The following is a 19,212-nucleotide window of genomic DNA, read 5'->3' as shown; positions in this document are numbered from 1 at the left end:
AAATTTTCATGGAAATTTCTTTCGAAATCATAATAAAATTGTGATCAACTTCTTAGTTTAGTGCATAGAAAGATGGTCTTTTTTGTATAACGTATGAGATATTTTACATTTTAATCAAATAATCAAGTAAAATAATAAATTAAATTTATAATTACGATAATAGCATATTCCAAATTGCCATTAAAATAATATTTATGTTAATTTTATAACTTAAAACCTAAAACTTAAACAGTTTAAAATATACAATCAAATTTGAATAAAATTAAATTAAAACAAATTGTATTACTTAATAAAAATAGTGATCAATAATAACAATATAAAATGCTCAAAATCTAATTTAAATATTTCTATATGCATTTTTTATTTTAAAAATAATACTGTAATTCGTAAATAAATAATTATTATTGTTTTACGAGTAGAATAATTCAATTATGTAGATTGTTGTTGAGAATTCTTGAAAGGTGTTACGCTTTCAACTGTTTTATTTTTTTTTTTTTTTTTTAGAAAAAATAAAAGGTTTTATTGATATAATTTATTGGTTTCTAGCTGAAAAATTTATATATTTGTATAAAAATATTTTTTATAGATAATTGAAAGGAGCATTACTCGAAAAGTATTTTATGTACTGTGCTGTACATAAAAATATAAATTTCTGAAGAGTAAACGTATTTTATATTATAGGAACTAAAACGGTGTTATCTATGGATGATTACTTATTACCTGTTAGTGATAATTTTAGTTATAATTTTGTAAATAAAACAAATATCTATGTAAAACCCTATAGAGATCTGGTGTGAGTCGAATTCAGACCTCTAATTTATACGAACAGTACAGATTGGGGAATGATTCCTTACAGTTCTACTGATCTACAATGGGGTCAGATTCACACGTAATGGATGTAATTATAGCTTACCGTGTACTTTGAGTTAATTAATAAACAAAATTAATTATAAATTATATAGATTTTTATAAATAAAGTTTTATATGATAGAATCTTTGTGATTTTATAAAATACACAAGCTTTAAATTTTCCATTCAAATCTTAAGTAACTTGACTTTTGCGGAATTTATATCTGAATAAATTATTTTCTTATTTATAGTATTATATAAAGAAATAAATCACTTCTGTATTTAGACTCGTAAATTATTATTCAGGATTTGTTTTATCAAAAGTATTTTAACTAATTAAAAGTTTTGGAATAAATTGACAGCAAAACATACAAAGGTAGAGATCTAAAGTACACGATTTTAACCTAATAGAAAAGCTTAGAAACAAGGAAAAATCCAGCAAGAAACAGTAAACATAAACATTTGAAAGTTGTAGAACAAGATCAAATAGTGAATTACTACATACAAAATCAACATTTCTCTTAAAGAATATTCGAAAATAAAATACAACACGAAAAATCGACACACCTACCGTGTCTCATGAATGGGTAAAAAGAGAATTCCATGCCATTAACGTAACGATTTGGGTGTCGATTATTTTTAAGGAATAAACAGTAACAATTAATAAATTAATATTGTTATAAATATGCATTTTATAATGATTTATCAGCTAAATTAATAAATAAAATTTGAAATTTTTCAGAAGGGACATAAGAGAAGTAGCTGAGAACGTCACACAAAACGTATCTGAATTATTAGATAGTCTTTTACAGGGTTACGATCATCACTTAAGACCCGGTTTAGGAGGTAATTTATTTTTAAAAAATACGTATTTTTTATTTCCATATTTTAAATTTTAATTAAATAAGTCTTTAATGTTTTCTAAAAATATTCAGTTTAAAAGGTATTTCAAATTTTCTATTTTATTAAAAAAAATAATATATTTAATTACATTTTTAAAATAAACTTTAAAAATTTTTAAAGTTCGCACATTAGCAATTGAGATAACTTTATTTTTATTTACGTCTAAAGTAATTTTTTTTAAAGATAATTTGTTGAAAGTGCAATTAAGATAGACATTGACAGCATTAAGAGCAATAAAATCACTTGGTTTTTTGGTATTTTTTCGAATTTTTTAAAACTAGTTTCAAATTTATTTTTGTCCCAAATGATAGATAAAGTCTTGGTTTGCAAACCGTCTAAAGAGAAAAATTAAGCTGATCTAAGCAATGTTGAAACTTTACTGAATCAGCAATTTTTTAAAATTATTTTATTTCTTACATTAAAAAGAAAATTAGATATTTTTCTTTTTAATGTAAGATTATAGATATTTTCTTTGTTTCTTATTTTCACATTAACTAAAATTTATATACATATATATTACTTGGTTTCTAGATCTTTCCGGAATTTATTTCATTTATCAAACTGCTCTTATAATTATTTACTATAAAGGAAACAAACCGAATTTTGGTAAATTTAGCGTGAATATTTTGTTATTTAACTCGAAGAATCAATTCTAAACGGAAAAAAGTTCTAGAATTCTAAAAATATAAATCATTTTCATGAAATTTCTAGAAAATTTTGCTTTAAGAATGATCCTCTCATGAGTTAAATCCAAGAAATATTTTTGAAAAAATGTTAACAAATTTTACTTGATATATAAAAATAAAATTATATTTTAAATTTTATGATGAATTTATTTAATTACACTAGTGTAGATAATTTATTTCATTAATATTGAATAACGTTATTTTATTCAACGTGTTGAATATAAATTTAATTGTAAAAAAAGTGCTACAAAAGTCTATTTTAATAAATTCTTTTAATTATATTCATACAAGACGATTAAATTAGAAAAGTGAATAAGAAAGAACTTAATAAAAAACGTTTTTTAATAAAATATATAAAAAAGAATTATATTTTTTGCATAGAAAGAAAGAAAACACATCTGGTTCTGCTTGTTCAAACGTTTAAAAAAAGAGATAACACTACGAACTTCTATCAACAAAGACACTTTATTTCTAATTTAATAGTTTTCTTTATGTTGGAAGAAGCAATATTTTAAAGCTTAAGTGAACAATGCCGCGTTAAATTACAGAACAAACCATTTATTACTTTTTAATTCGCGAATTAATATTTTTTTCTTGTTGAATTGTTACTTTTTAGTTAATCCAACAAAAGTGTACATAGACATTGAAGTAAGAAGTATGGGCCCAATCTCAGAGGTTGATATGGTAAATTCTAAAAAGATTTATACATTTATTAAGAACTTTTATTGTTAAAAAATGATATTAATTAAAGTATTTTTTGGAAGACGTTTTCTTTAGATTGTTACTTTCGTCAAAAATGGATCGATAAAAGATTAGCCTTTACTGGAATTATGACAACACTCGCTTTATCCATTTCCATGTTAGAGAAAATTTGGAAACCTGACACGTATATCTATAATGGAAAATATTCTTATTTACATACAATTACTTCACCGAATAAATTTGTTCGACTCTATCAGGATGGACAAGTATTATATTCGTCAAGGTAAGTTAAATGTCTTACATGGCTACTATAAGAACTGGATTTATACTCGATGTGAATCTAAGCTATAAACACAAGAGACCTTTTCTTTTTAAATTTATTATTTGGTAGAGGATAAACCAAATAATAAATTTAAAAGCATGATGCCACAAGATTTGTATTGTCTTTCACTATACTGTCCCACTACATTCCTACAGCGAAGCTGTTACTTTATGTAATTACAACATCTATGTAAATATTTCTCGACAAAGATCGTATGTATTTCATACTTTCTCATTCATCCTATCTGCTCTGTATTCTACTGGGACCTTCTCTCCTCTTTCTTACCTATCATCCTTCTCATCTTATTCTTTTCCTTTTTTCATCTAGAACCTTGGGTAGGTTCTACATTCTAATTATTAATTATGTATAAACCCGATCTTGATAACTGTGTTAAATTTTATTAAAAATTATATAAAAATATATCAAATTAATTATGTTAGAGTGTAGAGCCTACTTACAGGTCTAAGCTGAAAGAAGCACGAAAGAAGGGGATGAGAAAGAGGAGAAAAAATCCCAATAACGTACTGGGAAAGTAGGATGAATCATAATAACTTGTTTACAAGAAAATTTAAACCTGTTTTCTTCACATTTGTGGAAACAGTAAATAAAGTATAAAATAAAATACAATATTTGAATAAAATAAGTCAAGCGTGAACTCGAAAAATAATTGTAAATATAAAAAGTAACAGCTCCACGATAATGATAAAATAGTTGAATAGTATCAGCCAAAACCTATATAAGGTAGCCAAGAACAATACGTCAACCACAATGGAATTGTGGTTTTAGAACTTATATGATGTTAATAAATATTTTTAAAACATTAAATGTGTTCTTTGTTAAAATTAGATCTTTAGCAGTAACGGGTCAATGAAAATCTTCTTTTATGGTGTCTTGTATGATAATATTCCTTTGGTTATTGAATAAAGTAAAGTACTGTACCCTCAAAAATAAAGTGGTGATTTGATTGAATGTCTACGTTATTGTAAACAGAAGCAGATGTTATTGTTTATTAATCCAAATCTATGTAGATATTCCTTAAAATTGCTACGGCCGCTGAGAATTTGGCTATTGAAGAAGTCTGGGACAAAGTATTTAATTCTATGACATCATGACATTAAGTATGGCTTTGTATGCAAGACACCAGTATTTTCATGTTCCCATCGTTTTTGCCAATTCAAGAGTTTATATTGAGTTCAAATGTCTTTAATTTCTTTCAAAGGCATTTTGGAATTGGTATATTTTAAACTGTGATTACTGGCACTTTTTGCAAGATGATCTGCTCTTTCCCCGCCCATTATTCTCTTGTGTCCAGGCACCCAACGGAAGCTAATACGATGAGATGTAGATAATATCCAAATAAGATGACTTGGATATTATCTACATCTCATACATCTTGGAAATTTATAGGCTATGTTGTTATCATATTTGTTGCTTTTAATCATGTCTATTGCAACTTGATTATCACTATGGATAATAATAGAAAATATATTGTTAAGGCGATTATTTGTATGAATAAATTGTAAGGTTTTTTATAGCAAGAAGTTCCGCTTGGATAATATTACAGTGAGGGCAAGTTTAAATCTTTTTTGAACTATGTATGAATTATTTTTAAATATTAAATATTATTTTCAGATTTTGCAGATTTATCTGAAGTATTTTGAAATTATTCATAATTCGATTTTGCAGTAGTTGTCCTCTTATATATCAGAATAAGCATCTTGTATATGGTTAATTTTTTTAATCAAGGGACAGATTTTTATTTTTAATAAAGCAATTGATACAACTAGGTTTTCTGTTAAGATTTGGCCAATCGTGTGTGATGTTGGAGTCTATTTCGTTTAATATCTCAAGATGCAGTGAAGATTAAGAAACAAAATTTGGCACGGCAGCTTGTGTGTAAGGGGCATTGATGCTATTAAATTTTGGTGATAAAAGGTCGAGGGGAGGGAAGTTAGAGGGTGGTCACGTATCATATATCGCATGAAGTTGGGTTTAATGAAAATTTTACTTGTTAGCATTTACAGATCTTTATAAAACTCATCGCTACCCTAAAAGTTAGGTTTTTTGCTATTTTACAATAATTAAAAATAAGGTTTTTATAACAAAATCTCATAATATTTGGCGCCACTTATATTTTTATTTATTTTTTATGATTAATAATTAAAAAGTGAAGTTGATTTTTCAAATAAAATCTCATAACAGTCAGGAAAGTTACGCAACTTGTTGTTAGATTTTTTTAATTGGTATTTTTCTCAAATGAGCAAGTAATGACTATATATCTTTTGGTATCTTTACAGTTTATTTTTTAAATTGTTTTATAGATTTTAGAGTAGTTTAAAAATCCGTTTTCGTTGTTATAGCTTTTGTATGAATTCTGTTCTTGTAATGGTATTAGGCAGTGGTTTCTTAAACGTTTTTAGGATTTCTTGCGTGATGGTCTGTTTACAATTTTTTAGATTGCTCGCGAACCCTTTAAAATTAACTGCAATTAAAATATTGGCTACTATTACCAAAACATTTTTTGACAAACAATTATTTATTCAGAAAATAACAAATCTTAGTCATCAAATGCAGTATGTACTGTACATTCAATGGGATGGGTGCATCTGCTTTCTCTGAAGTGATCTCTTCACGGTCTCCCTGAATGGACTGGGATCCTCGGTCCTCTAGGGGACCGAGGACCCCAGTTTGGGAGCCACTGGTATTAGGTACTGTACGTTCAAGCATATAACTTTTATGTTTGATTTAATAATATACAACATGGGTTCATCCACACTAGTTTCCATATATATAGTGTTTGAGTCGAATAGTTAGAATAGTACGATCATATTTGTGTTTATTGTTGACAGTATAATTCATATATACTTTTATTAATTATTTTTGTACCATTATATTGTGGAGAATTATAAAAAGAGACAGTCCAGTTTATGTATAATAGTATATGTTAAAGCGTATAGATCATTTTACGTATGATCATTAATATGATATGTTTAAATTTTTCGGAAATTCTTTCATAATACCATAAATTTGATTATCGGCTATATATATTTTAAATGCAGCATTACGATATAATGGTCTTTGTCTATAGTGCTTTTACCCGTTTTCATGTATTGAATGAAAAATTGTTTCAACACTTTTAGTCAGAATTTTTAATTGCATGTTTTCGGAGAATTCATGTATTTATGAATCTCCAAGAATTGTCTTCTGTATTCTCAAAAAGAATAATTTTTTTTTATAATAAACTTAGTGAAATGTGTGGGAGAGACTCGTTATAATGAAAGTGTGCCTAGCCATGTGGCAAAGGGCCAAGATCAATCTCTGGATGTAAGCATCAATTAGGTGCAAGCAACTCGAGATATGTTGATAGTGAGAAGAAAGCGAGTCTCACTGTAAATAAATGAATGTAAAAAATCTTCACTAGATTTCAAGACAGAATATAATTAATCACGTACAAAAATCAATTGAGGTAAACTTGTAATGGCAAACAGTAAATATAAGTTCAATCAAAGCAAAAAAAGAAACTTGTTACATCAATAATATTCTTGAAATCTGAAAAGTTCTCATAGCACCGTTCAGTTCACTCCTAATAACATGTTACTTTTTACGAAAAAGCAAGAAACGGGATGTTGCTCAACGATAAAATCTGCATTGCTTTTTATTCAATTTTTGATATAAAATTTAAATTCTTAAATCCGCTGAAACAATTCCGTTCGTTGTGATCGAAAACGATCATTAACCCAAGTACGTTATAATTTGTAATGTATACGTTATAAACTTAGTGAAAAATCTAAAAGAATAATTCGATTTTCAAAATAGATTGCACAGTTGTTCTTTTTTAAATAGAACATAATAGTATATAGAATGGTGGACTGCGGCTGTTCTAGACTCTTACTGTGGCTCCCATATAATTTATATAATATATATATATACTTATATAAAATACAGTTTCAATAGAGAATGCGGCTCTCGTATTTCTGACAGGAGATACATGGCTCCTGTCGGAACGAGGTTGGCCAACCTTAGTGTATAGTTTCTTAAAGATTACTGAGACTTATCACAGCGAAAAAACGACGAATTCACAATGTTGTCGTGATCATCGCATTCGACCATTTGTCTTCCACTTCATTAATAATTATATTTAATAAGAATTTAATATAAAAGTAAAATACAGTAGAGCGTCGATAAGTGGAACGTCGGTAAGTGGAATGGCCGGAAAGTGGAACGATTTTCAGTCGGACTGTGTCGTGCTGAATCGAATGTTTTTGATACTAAATTTACTTCTAAAGTATAATTTTCATGTTTTTTATATTCTTTAATATATTTATTTTGTTTGTACAAAATGCAGAAATAATTTTTAACGATACGACAGCCTCGATGATTATTATAAAAATTTTCGTTAGGCTTAAAATCGACGAAAATTCAACACGAAGCGACACGCAACGGAGAAAAATTTGAACATCGAACAGGTTAATGTATTTTTTCGTACAAAGTCGGAAACTGGAACAAATCATTAACTGGAAGGACCCCAGTCCCCAATTGGTTCCACTTATCGACGCTCTACTGTACTAAAACATCTTAATCGTTTTTACTACTATAAAGAAAGATGATAAATATATTTAACTTTAGAAATTTCATATTTCTTAATGAATTTCTTCAATAAAATAATAATTTAAATCCATTTAAATTATTTGAAGTTATTTATAGCACGAGTAATATACAGTATTTAAAAGTGAACTTACACTACATCACTGAAACTTAAGAGTAAATTAAATTTATTTTATTTTATTTTTTTTTAAATGTTTTCTTAGATTTTTAGAGTTTTAAAAGTAAAAAATAAGATTTAAGTTTCCAAATATAACGTGTAAATGATTTATTTATAAGGTATAATTTGGCAATGTTCACTATTTCTTTCAGGAATATTCATCACCTAAACTTTTTTTTTCGATATTCTAAATAGACTGATTCAAATTATTTTGAACAGTATTAAATACTTTTATTAACGATTTTACAATTTATATTTTTAGCCATAAATCAATTTAATTAATTATTCGTAAAAGTAAATTATTTTAATAATTATAATCTCATTAAGCACAAGCGGAAAAAAACGTAGGTTTAAACTAAATAATTTTTAAAATGTTTTATTTGAATTTAATTGTAAAAGTAGAATTAAAATATTTCAGAATTTTATTTAAATTATTTTTAAAATATTTTATAAAATTAATTTTATTATTTGTAATTTTTCTTTTAAATATCAATTTTATTTCTCCAAGATAAAATGACTAATTTATAATATGAAACGACATATAAATAATAATAATAATAAGTATATTATCTAATTTTCCAATGAATATTATATAATATAATAATAATTATTATTATTAAAATTAATTACAATAATTCATTATTATTATTATTATTATTCAATTCATTTTTATTTGTAATAGGCCTTGGCCTGTTACAAGGGGAGTTATGATCAACATTCATTAAATAAACAGTTACATAGTTACAAATTTTTTAACAAAATTATACAAGTTATAAATAGATTTTAACTTAGCCACATGAAAAAACATATACATTTCTTTTTCCGAGGAGCACTCATTTAAATTACAATAATAATAATAATAATAATAATAATAATGGTAGAGTACCTGGTTTGACTTCGGAATGGATAGATTGAGTTATATTATAAAGTTTCAAGTTACGGCAAATTCTCAAGAAAATTTATTATCTGAGAAATTAATCAAGACATTACTATTAATCGCGGGAATCGAAACAAATCCCGGTCCTTTTCCTCGTTCCCCTCCCCAAACTAATCAAGCAATTATGCAAAAGAGGGGGCGAGGAAGACCTCGCAAGGAAAATACTAACGTTGTTGAGGAGGATAATCAACTGGTGGAATTATCGGGAGAGGAATATCTACTAGAGGAAGAGGAGAAAGGATCTTTTGGCACTGCAAGAAATTCAACTATTAAAGACTTTTTTGAACCGGCAACAAAATCTGACCTACAATGTGGCGATGAGTCTAGATATACATTAAAATCAATTTACGAATTGATTCAGGATAAGTTTTCTCTGTTAAACTTAGAAATCCAATCGATAAAATCTGAAATTAACAAGATGAAAGAAGACAACCTCAATGCTAAAGAAGAGATGAAGATAATTGGCCAAAAAATTCACGATCTGGAAGCAAGGTCAAACTCTACCAACAACTTAAAAGGTATAGTCGAATTTGAATTTGATAGATCATTAAACGAGACCACAAAAAATAACTTAATTATTTTTAATTACCCATTTCAATCTGTGGATGTACACGTACTTGATGAAGTTAAATCATTTATCAAAGAAGATCTAGGACTTAACAACGTAGAAATAGTAGGCTTAGAACATCTAAAAAATAATAAAAATAAGCAAATAATAAAAGTCATGATGGAAACAGTCAAAGCTAGAAATTTAGTACTTAAAAAATTTTGGTTACTAAGACCGAATATCGTGGATGAAACAAAGAAAAGAATAATAGTAACAGCAGACTTATGTCTAAGATCCAGAATCAGAAGAAAACAGATATTATCTAAGGTTAAGTTAGAAAAATTAGCCAACAACAAAATACTAGTTAGAGATGACTACTTTATTAAGGACGATATAATGTATACTTATGATATTAACTCTAAAGAAATAATACAACTAAACCATTTTTTAGAAATAGCCTCAAATTAATTTTAGAAATGATAGAAGATAAAAACAAAGTAAACCTGGTTTCGTGTGAGTTTGAACAGGAAATAGATAACATTAAAATTTTGGAGTTGATTTGGTTGTGTCGGATAAATTAGAGAGAGAAATAGGTTTGAGAAAGTCAAACTGTGACACCAAAAATTTATTGATTAACTTCTGAAACATTCAAGATCTTGGGGATAGACTATATAATCCCGCTGTTAGAGAATTTATAAACTCGAATTCAATTATTGGAAGTACAGAAACATGGACGACACACTTGTCTGAAGCAGAAAGTAACTATTTAGAACACGAAAATAGAATAATCATAAGTATAGCCCAGCGGAAAAGTAGGTTTGGTCGGTCTTCTCGTTGAATAAGTTTAAAATGGAATAAACTACTACCTAAATTCTACATTTTTGTGAGTGTTTCAAAGCAAAAGAAATTTCCCAAAATTTAGAAATAAGTATATTATCTAATTTTCCAATGAAAGTGAACTATATGAGATCTTCGATAGAGCGAATAAGAATATTATATTTAAGTTATATAATTACGTGAACCAAAATTCTAAAAGTTGGAACAATTTTAATGTTTAAGTCAATACGATATGTACTAAGTGTATGTACTAAGTGAATGTTCTAACAATCATTCCTAAAGAAAAAATATATAAACTACTAGGGATAGTAACCCAATAATATATATTAAAGGGTGAAATTATATTTGCTATACTGTACACTTTAATTAAGTTACTGTTTAATTTTATAAATCTCTGATACATAGGCAGCTGAAATAGTGCTATTTAAATTTACTCTTTGTTGGACTATTTTGTTAAGCTCCAAACCACGTCCCTTGTAACAGGCGAAAGCCTTCTACGTTAATAAAGGTTGATATGATATGAATAATAATAATAATAATAATTAAATAATAATAAATACAAATAATATTAATAATAATAATAATTATTATTATTAAAATTAATTACAATTTACATTATATTATTTTAATTTTTTTTAGAAATGTATGAGGTATACATTAACAATCTGTTAATGCATCGGTTTTTTTTATTTTTAGTTTTTATTTGTCTCAATTTTTTTCTAGAAAACAGTTTTATAAAAATAAAAAGAGATATTAACGAGTGAAGAAATTCTAAAAAATAAAAAATAAATAAATGAAAGAAACTTAGAAATTTATATTTATTTATTTATTTATTTTTTAGCCTTCTTGAACAAAAGATATTTCAAAAATTTATCTATAAAGCACGAAATAAAACAATATTTTAGTAAAAAATAAAAATATTTTTGGGATATTTTTGCATGTTTTAGTTTCCTTCCAAATATATTTTTATATTATTATTATTGAAAATCTTTCCCCCCCTTTTTTAAATAGGTTGACAATAAGAGCGAGTTGCCCAATGAAACTAGCAAATTATCCGATGGATTTTCAAGCTTGTTCTCTATATATTGGTAGCTGTAAGTTTCGTATATTTTTTGTATAAATTAATAAAGAAATTTTAACAATAAAATCAATTAATTATTATATTTTGTGTATTAATCTCTGCCAAATTACGAATTAAAAAAAACTGCTAAATTAATTGAATAATACTTTAAAATATAAAACAAATATTTTTTACGAAGAACCCTGATTAACTTACGAAAAATATTCTACAATAATACAATATTAAATTCGTAAGTCTCATCTAGTTGGTTATTCTCCAAATGATGTTATTTATCAATGGAGCCCATCCGGAGGAGTTGCCATAGCACCCGACATGAAAATGTCTCAGTTTGACGTGATATCAACTCCTACGGGAAACACGTCGTTGTATCATTCCAAAGGTATCAATTTTTATTGAAAGATAGGCTAAATAATAAGTAATTAATGTCATATTATTAATATAATTAATATTTATCAAGGTCGTAAATCATTACTCGTTGCGAGTTTTCATCTTCAAAGACATATAGGAAATTTTATCATAGAAGTTTATGCCCCGTGTACTATGTTAGTTGTCTTGTCCTGGGTCTCCTTTTGGATTAATAGAGAAGCCACTGCTGATAGAATAGCTCTTGGTAAATAAAGACTTCCATATATTAATATTAGTTTAAGTAAAATATGTCTAATTTATCAATTTATATTAAATTATACCACTGAAAACTTAAAATATGGACTATAATATTTAATATTCTACTTATATCGCTAGTTATTTAATATTTAAATATAAAAATATACTTATATTATGGTAGCGATTGATCAACTTTATCTTCTAGTCTCTTAAGATTAATAAAAATTTGAGTGTCTATGAGTATCACAACGATCGTTGTGGCACTCATGGGCATTCAAATTTTTATTAATCTTAATTAACATATTATAATATATATTATTTATAACGCAAAAATGAATATAATTGTAGTCTTTCTTCGTTAAAAATACTGAACATTTCATTTAATGAGAAAAGATGAAAATACTCGTGCATCAATGTTGATTTATGAAAGACTGCTTTTAGCATTCATTTAAAGATCATCATTATACAAAATTATCTACATTAAAAAGAGAAGTTTGAATAGCTTTCAAAGGTATACAATAAATCTAGAAAGACCTTTTAAAAAAAGATTTTCAAATTAAATTTTATTATATTACAATTACAGGCTTTTGGACTATAGAATCGACATTTTTATCTAAGTACTGCTTCGATTATACACTATTTTCAGTCAATTAAATTCTGTTTTCATGATTAAACAACGCTTCTTTACAGTTCAACGAGATTTGTTTGCCTTCATCTTACATAGAAACAATTCGTTCTTTTTTCATACACTTTTTGTTAAACTTTTGATAGAGATCAAGAGCAATACATTAAGTGTATATTGCTCTTACTTCCTTAGACATTTTCAAAGTTTTTCAATATACTTATCATGTAAATTGAAAGTGATTTTATTGATTACTCTGCTCTATAACTTGTTAGTTTCTGTAAATTCCAACAAGAACTTTGTTTTATGATCGAGATAAAGTTCTTAAAAGATTATACAGAAATTAATTTAGTAAAATTGTAACATAAATAATAATAAATGTTAGTAATTTAAGTTTGAAGTTTCTATATAACAAGTGAAAAAGTACTGGAAGTAAAGGAAAGTTTAATAGTTAAAGTAGTAAATAAAAATTATTTCTCAAAACCATAAAGTATGTAAACCTATTTTATTAATAAAATTACCTTTCAAAGAACAGTTTCTTATTTATTTCATGAAGTCATTCTTTTATGTTCGAGAAGTTTTAAACATAACTTTTAAATTTGATTATAATAGATTATGTGTTATATTTAACAATATTCTATAGCATCCATAAAGCAATATCTTGCAATTGTATCAAATCTAAAGTTGTTAAGAGAGTAGGAGACGTGCTCTAATATTATTTTGGTAGAAAAAGTTTTGTTGCTGATGATCGAAGATACTTCAACTACGATACCAAAAATTCGTATTCGAAAGGATCTAACATACTTGTATTACTTCTTTAAACAAGAGAAACTACAGAAGTATAGGTTATACTTATTTTATACGAAGGATAAGCATAAAAATTTGAAGAGAATTCTTGAATATGGAATAAATATAGAAGATTTTATGAAGTTATAACTATCTCCAGATACTTCTCAATATTCTGAGGATATCTGAATATAATATTGACATGCTTTTCTTTATATTCTTGCATATAACATTAAAATACATTATTAAATAAGTTATTTTAGAACGAAACATCTGCAAATATTGGTTAGTTATTCATAATTTAAAAGTTAATTTAATCGAAATTTTATGTTTTAATAATAATAATTTTATAGTAAATAATAAAAATATGTAAAAATTTTCTTAACAAATAAATTAATAATGCTTAATTACTATCAAGTTTCTGAACAACGGTCACTGACGGGAACAAAAATGTCCGTTGTCAGGAGGTGGCCGTTGTTTGCATATTATTTTTTATGCATTTCAAAGGTTTGTGAAGAAATGGCCACTGTTTAGAAGTCGTTATTCGAGGTTCGACTGTATATATTTATAATTCAAATCTGAATATTGATTTATATACGATTTTTAGCGAAGGGTTCGTTCGAATAAATCATTCAAATGTAAAATTCTTTCTTGAAATTTCTCAGATTTTTAACGTTAAAGTGATGTTTTAGTCACTTTAAATTTTTCATACCAAGAACAAAAAATGCAAAAATCTTCAAATGATTTTTAAAATTTCATTATTAATAATGCAATACTTAAATTGTTGTCATTTTTAATCTTATTTTAAATATGCCACTTTAATTTATAAAACTATTAAATAGTCGAAGTATTTTTACTTTAAATAAGAATGCTTAGAAACTAAAATCGCTTTCAATTGTCCATTACGGGCACAAATCAAGATACAAAATCTAAATAACTCGTTTAATTACCCATTGTTTTTATAGCACCTAATAGAAAACTGTCTGATTGTCTAATGCAATGTTTTCCAATAAGAATAAAATCACTCTTTATGGACGAAAATAATTTTCTGTTTGAAATTTCGATTGGCGATTAAGGGATTTTTGTAACATTTTGGAAATTTTCTCAAGATCTTTTTGATGTCTTTCAAAGTGAAGGCGAGCGATTTTGATGATCGAATGACCAATTATTTTTTATCCAAATGAAGTACACACCAGTGACCAAGTGGACAAAATCACTAAACTTGGTCGTGGTTCGACCCTTTCAACAGGGTAGCCACGTGGAGTTTTCCAGGTTTTATTCACATTTTCTACCCCCTTAAATAGGGGCCAGTTTTAATAGAAAGTCCTCCATAGAATTTGTTTAATTAAATTTATATTTTATTAATTAAAAGTAGCAACCTTACTTTTTTTATAACGCAAATTTTATTATTATTGCATAAGTTGTTTTCATTCTACATTTTTCACATTATTCATCGAAAAGCGAGTTGATGTAGTAAAAAAATTTTAAATTATTTGTCAGCTATGTTGATAAACAAACTGCAACTATGAAGAAAACTGCTTGTTATATTGTGTCTAACATAACTTTCATATATAATAAGAAATATTATCTATCTTACGACAGCATCCGAAAAATTTTTCTCATGTTTTCGTATTTTAAGAGACTGAAATAACTTTCAGAAAACACTTCTTTCGCATCAGTTCTGAAAATTTTGACATATTTTATCAGTTATTGCGCTTGGTATCGAATGCTGTTCTGTGAATAAATCCTAGAAAAATCAGAATTATAATTAATAAATATAGAATATTAAAGAATATATAACTATAAAATTGGCTTAAAGATAAACTATACAATTTTTTATATCAATTTTAAAACTTTATCGAGCTTTGATTTTAGTAAATTGCCTTGTTTTGAATAGTGCAACTTTGTCTCTTGCACCTTATATATCAATATAAAAAAGGAAAAATATGTTATAAATTTGAGTAATCTTCAAATATCAGAATACAATACATTATGTGTTTATATTTTGAATAGGAATTTTAAAAAGAAATAATAAAAATCACTCGAAATGTAAACATGGCAATAAATTTAAGTCACGAATTTATAAATGGATATTTCTTCTTGTTTTTTGCTTTACACCTTTGGAATTTATCTCTTCCATATCATTAAAATACAGCTTAATTTTGAATGAAAAATTCCGAAATTATCGAACCGTGTTTTGTAAAGTAAACAAGTATATTAAATGACAATATGTACTGTACATTAAAGAGTGTCACACTGTTGATTCTTCCAAATGAAAAATGATTTCAACTTAAAAGTAATATTAAAATTCTTTTTCAACATAAATCATTTTATTATACTTTTAGTTGTTTCAATTTTTAATTCGTATTACTAAGCTTTTAGTCAGATAAAGTAATTAAATTTTAATTTGAGTCTTAATTTTCGTATGAAATTATACAAAAAAGTGTAAACTTTTATTTATTTTGTCGAAAATTTTACAAAGTTTTTTAAAGATAAATTACTTTTATTTAAATATTATAATTAGATATTAAACTCTTATTTCCGTGGGCGTTAAGAGGGCCTTTTTGTTAGACTTGGCAAGGTTTACAATGAAGGCCTTGGCCAAACCTACGATGGGTCTAAGAAGGCCTACAACTGGGTGGTGAGAGAAGGGCCCCAACATATTTGGCATGGAAAACTCTTTTGTAGTTGCTCGCCTTATTCGATCCCGGATAGGCTGAGGCCTTAACCACCTTGGCCATATTGCCACAAAATTCATAGATTCACATCATAACTTAAAACATTTTATTACTCATTTTATATGCTTATTAACTATTATCTAATAAATATAATTTATATTTTAAACTTTATTAAGTCTACTTTTTAAGTATAAGATAAATAAAAGGGGAAAATATTTAGTTTAATAATGTATTTTAGTTTCTTATTATTTATTTAAAAATAAATTTAAATACTTGATATTATATCCAAAATTAATATTGAATTAATAATTATAAAATTCTAGACAATTATAATTGATAAATAGTATAAATTTAACAAGAATATTTCTGAGAAACGATCGAATTTGTTACACATAATCGACTGTATTAATGATATATATACGGTATATTTGACAAAGTAATAATATATAAGTGATATATATATATATATTTTTATATTTCTAGGTATAACAACGGTGTTAACTATGACGTTTCTGGGTTTAGAAAGTCGCAACGACTTACCAAAGGTTTCCTATTGTACAGCGTTGGATTATTATGTGGCAATTAGCTTCGCATTCATATTTTCAACAATCGTAGAATTCGCAGCAGTTCATTATTTTACTAAAAGTGGTAGTGGAGAACATTATTTTCCAGATAATCAAGTACAGGATGCTTCGACAGATTCAGAAGAGAGCGAAACAATGGACGAAGAAGGAAGCATCGACGAGAAAGTCCCATTTGTAGATAAAGCAACGACACCAGACAGAGTTCAGCATAATATAAATAATATTAAAATTGTTTACGATTATTTATTTATTTATTTTCCAATATATCTTTCTATAGATACCAGAGAGTCTTCAGGATAACGAATGTTGGAAACAAGCTACAGAAAGGCCACGTCGACAATCGAATGCATGCTCTTTAGCGGGAGACGAAAGTCCTACATCTTTACAATTCGAAAATCTTTCACAAAATGGTGCGAGACATAAACGAAGATGTTCGTTTTTTAATAGCCGTAAAATACCGAAAACGAAAAGGAAGAAGAAAAAGAAAAGAAAAATCATTATGCAGTTGAATAGCGTGAGCAAAATCGATAGAATATCACGCGTGTTGTTTCCCGTGATTTATTTAATCATTAACTTTATATATTGGTTCACTTATTTGGGTGGAGAGAGAGCAACATGACAGCATTCTCATCGTGATAAAAATATACGTATCCAATATCACAAACTTTACTGTTGTTGTCACGACGTGAGGAATAAAAACTGGACAGGGTATGCTGCAAAAAAAAAAATAACATATTTATCTTATTTTTAAAATAATGTTGATTGTTTCTGTAAAATCTATATCAAAATTCGTTAATAAATTCCAGTTTTATCAGTTGTTTCTTGTTAGAAAAATATGGTTATTTTTTATTATTATTTAAAATTTATATATGATAAGTAATCGCGTTTAAACTTTTATTAAAAAGTTTAACATCGATAAAATATAATGTCTAGATTTAATTCGTGTTAGGGTTTTTTAGGATAATGATCGAAATTTGGAATTAAATAGTTGATTAATACCAGATAATCACTAAATTGGTAAAGTTTTTAAATCGTTTCTTATCTTTATAAATTTTTAAATCGATTTTTTTGGGGGGAGAAACTTTTTTGTTTTGTATAAAATTACAGAAAACTTTTTTGAATTAATTGATAAAATATATAATTATATAATTTAAAGTTAAATACGTAGACTTTTCATACAAGTTTAACATTAAACTTTATAGAAAGAAGACTTTCGAATTTAGTTTATCTTTGATGATTTTCAATGTTTAGTTTTTAAAAATTATTTTATCTTTAGTAAATTCTTTGTTTTAGTTTCTTCAAAAAATACAGAAAAATTAAAGCGTTTTATATATTATAAATTAATTGTTAAAATTAATTTATAATCAATTCTTGTTTGAATCATTCTCAAATGAATACTTCGATAAGTCAGATAATTATTCTAAGAAATTTTACAGCAGTACAAAGTAGATAAATGTTAATTTAATAGCCTATAATTGAAGAATATAGCAATTTCGGAATAAAGATACATAAAATATGATTACTTTCTCCGTTGATAATAAACACAGACATACTCAATTAGCACGAAATTTTAGATTTTTAAGACAAAAAAGAAAGCGGTTTTCTAAATTAAAGTAGAGCAAGACCAATAAGATTTATTAGACGTTTTAATAAAGTTAAACTGACTTTAATGCATGATGAATGGTATTCATCTGAGGAGTTAAAGAATAGCTCCCAAATGATGCCTTTCAATTAATTGCGTCTTCAGCTGGCAGCCATAAGCAATATACATGCAAATTGATTTTCATCAGATCTTCGATAGGCAGTGACTTTCGACACTAAAAACTTTATTTCAGTTAATTAATGTCATCACACGTCTTTCAATCCTTCGGAGACAAAAGTTGAACTGCAGTTAAAACTAAGTTTTATATAATTGTGTGTGTGTGTGTGTGTGTATAATTATTTTAACATTGAAGACGATGCCGAATATCTAAAGATTTATTTAAATTTTTTTGGTAAAAAAATAATTAACACGTTTAAGGATTTTTAATATTACAATTAAAACATTAATGAGGTCGAAAATTTCTTTTAATTTAGTTACTATTAAATATTAGCCATGAGACACGATTCGTATATTTTGATGAATTTAAAATTGGTGTCACATTTTTGTTAATAAATTAAATAATTTTCACTTAAAATTAATTAAATTAATTTATAATTTTAGGTAATATTATTAACAAAAGTTGTATATAATTGAATATGATGTAGCAGAATTTTTAAGTTACAATTCATTTTAAAGTTATTCCTCATTTTATTGACATTTAAGATATTAAA

General features: G+C 26.2%; 1 protein-coding gene across 2 annotated transcripts in view; it reads left to right on the top strand.

Annotated features, from left to right (window-relative positions):
• LOC136968176 (gamma-aminobutyric acid receptor alpha-like) overlaps positions 1-17,717 on the top strand; it is a 53,499-nt gene extending 35,782 nt beyond the window's left edge. For both annotated transcript variants that reach the window (XM_067262149.1, XM_067262148.1), the window contains 8 exons: positions 1,592-1,695; positions 3,055-3,122; positions 3,203-3,423; positions 11,557-11,639; positions 11,871-12,005; positions 12,084-12,236; positions 16,799-17,100; positions 17,177-17,717. In XM_067262149.1, coding sequence (XP_067118250.1) covers positions 3,096-3,122; positions 3,203-3,423; positions 11,557-11,639; positions 11,871-12,005; positions 12,084-12,236; positions 16,799-17,100; positions 17,177-17,518 — 1,263 coding nt within the window. In that variant the 5' untranslated portion in view covers positions 1,592-1,695; positions 3,055-3,095 and the 3' untranslated portion in view covers positions 17,519-17,717. The remainder of the gene's footprint in view (positions 1-1,591; positions 1,696-3,054; positions 3,123-3,202; positions 3,424-11,556; positions 11,640-11,870; positions 12,006-12,083; positions 12,237-16,798; positions 17,101-17,176) is intronic.
• Positions 17,718-19,212: the final 1,495 nt, after the last annotated feature.

Source organism: Centruroides vittatus, unplaced genomic scaffold (assembly GCF_030686945.1).
Source record: "Centruroides vittatus isolate TY-2023 unplaced genomic scaffold, ASM3068694v2 contig_1408, whole genome shotgun sequence".
NCBI classification, from domain to species: domain Eukaryota; kingdom Metazoa; phylum Arthropoda; class Arachnida; order Scorpiones; family Buthidae; genus Centruroides; species Centruroides vittatus.
This window is presented reverse-complemented; position numbering and strand designations above follow the sequence as displayed.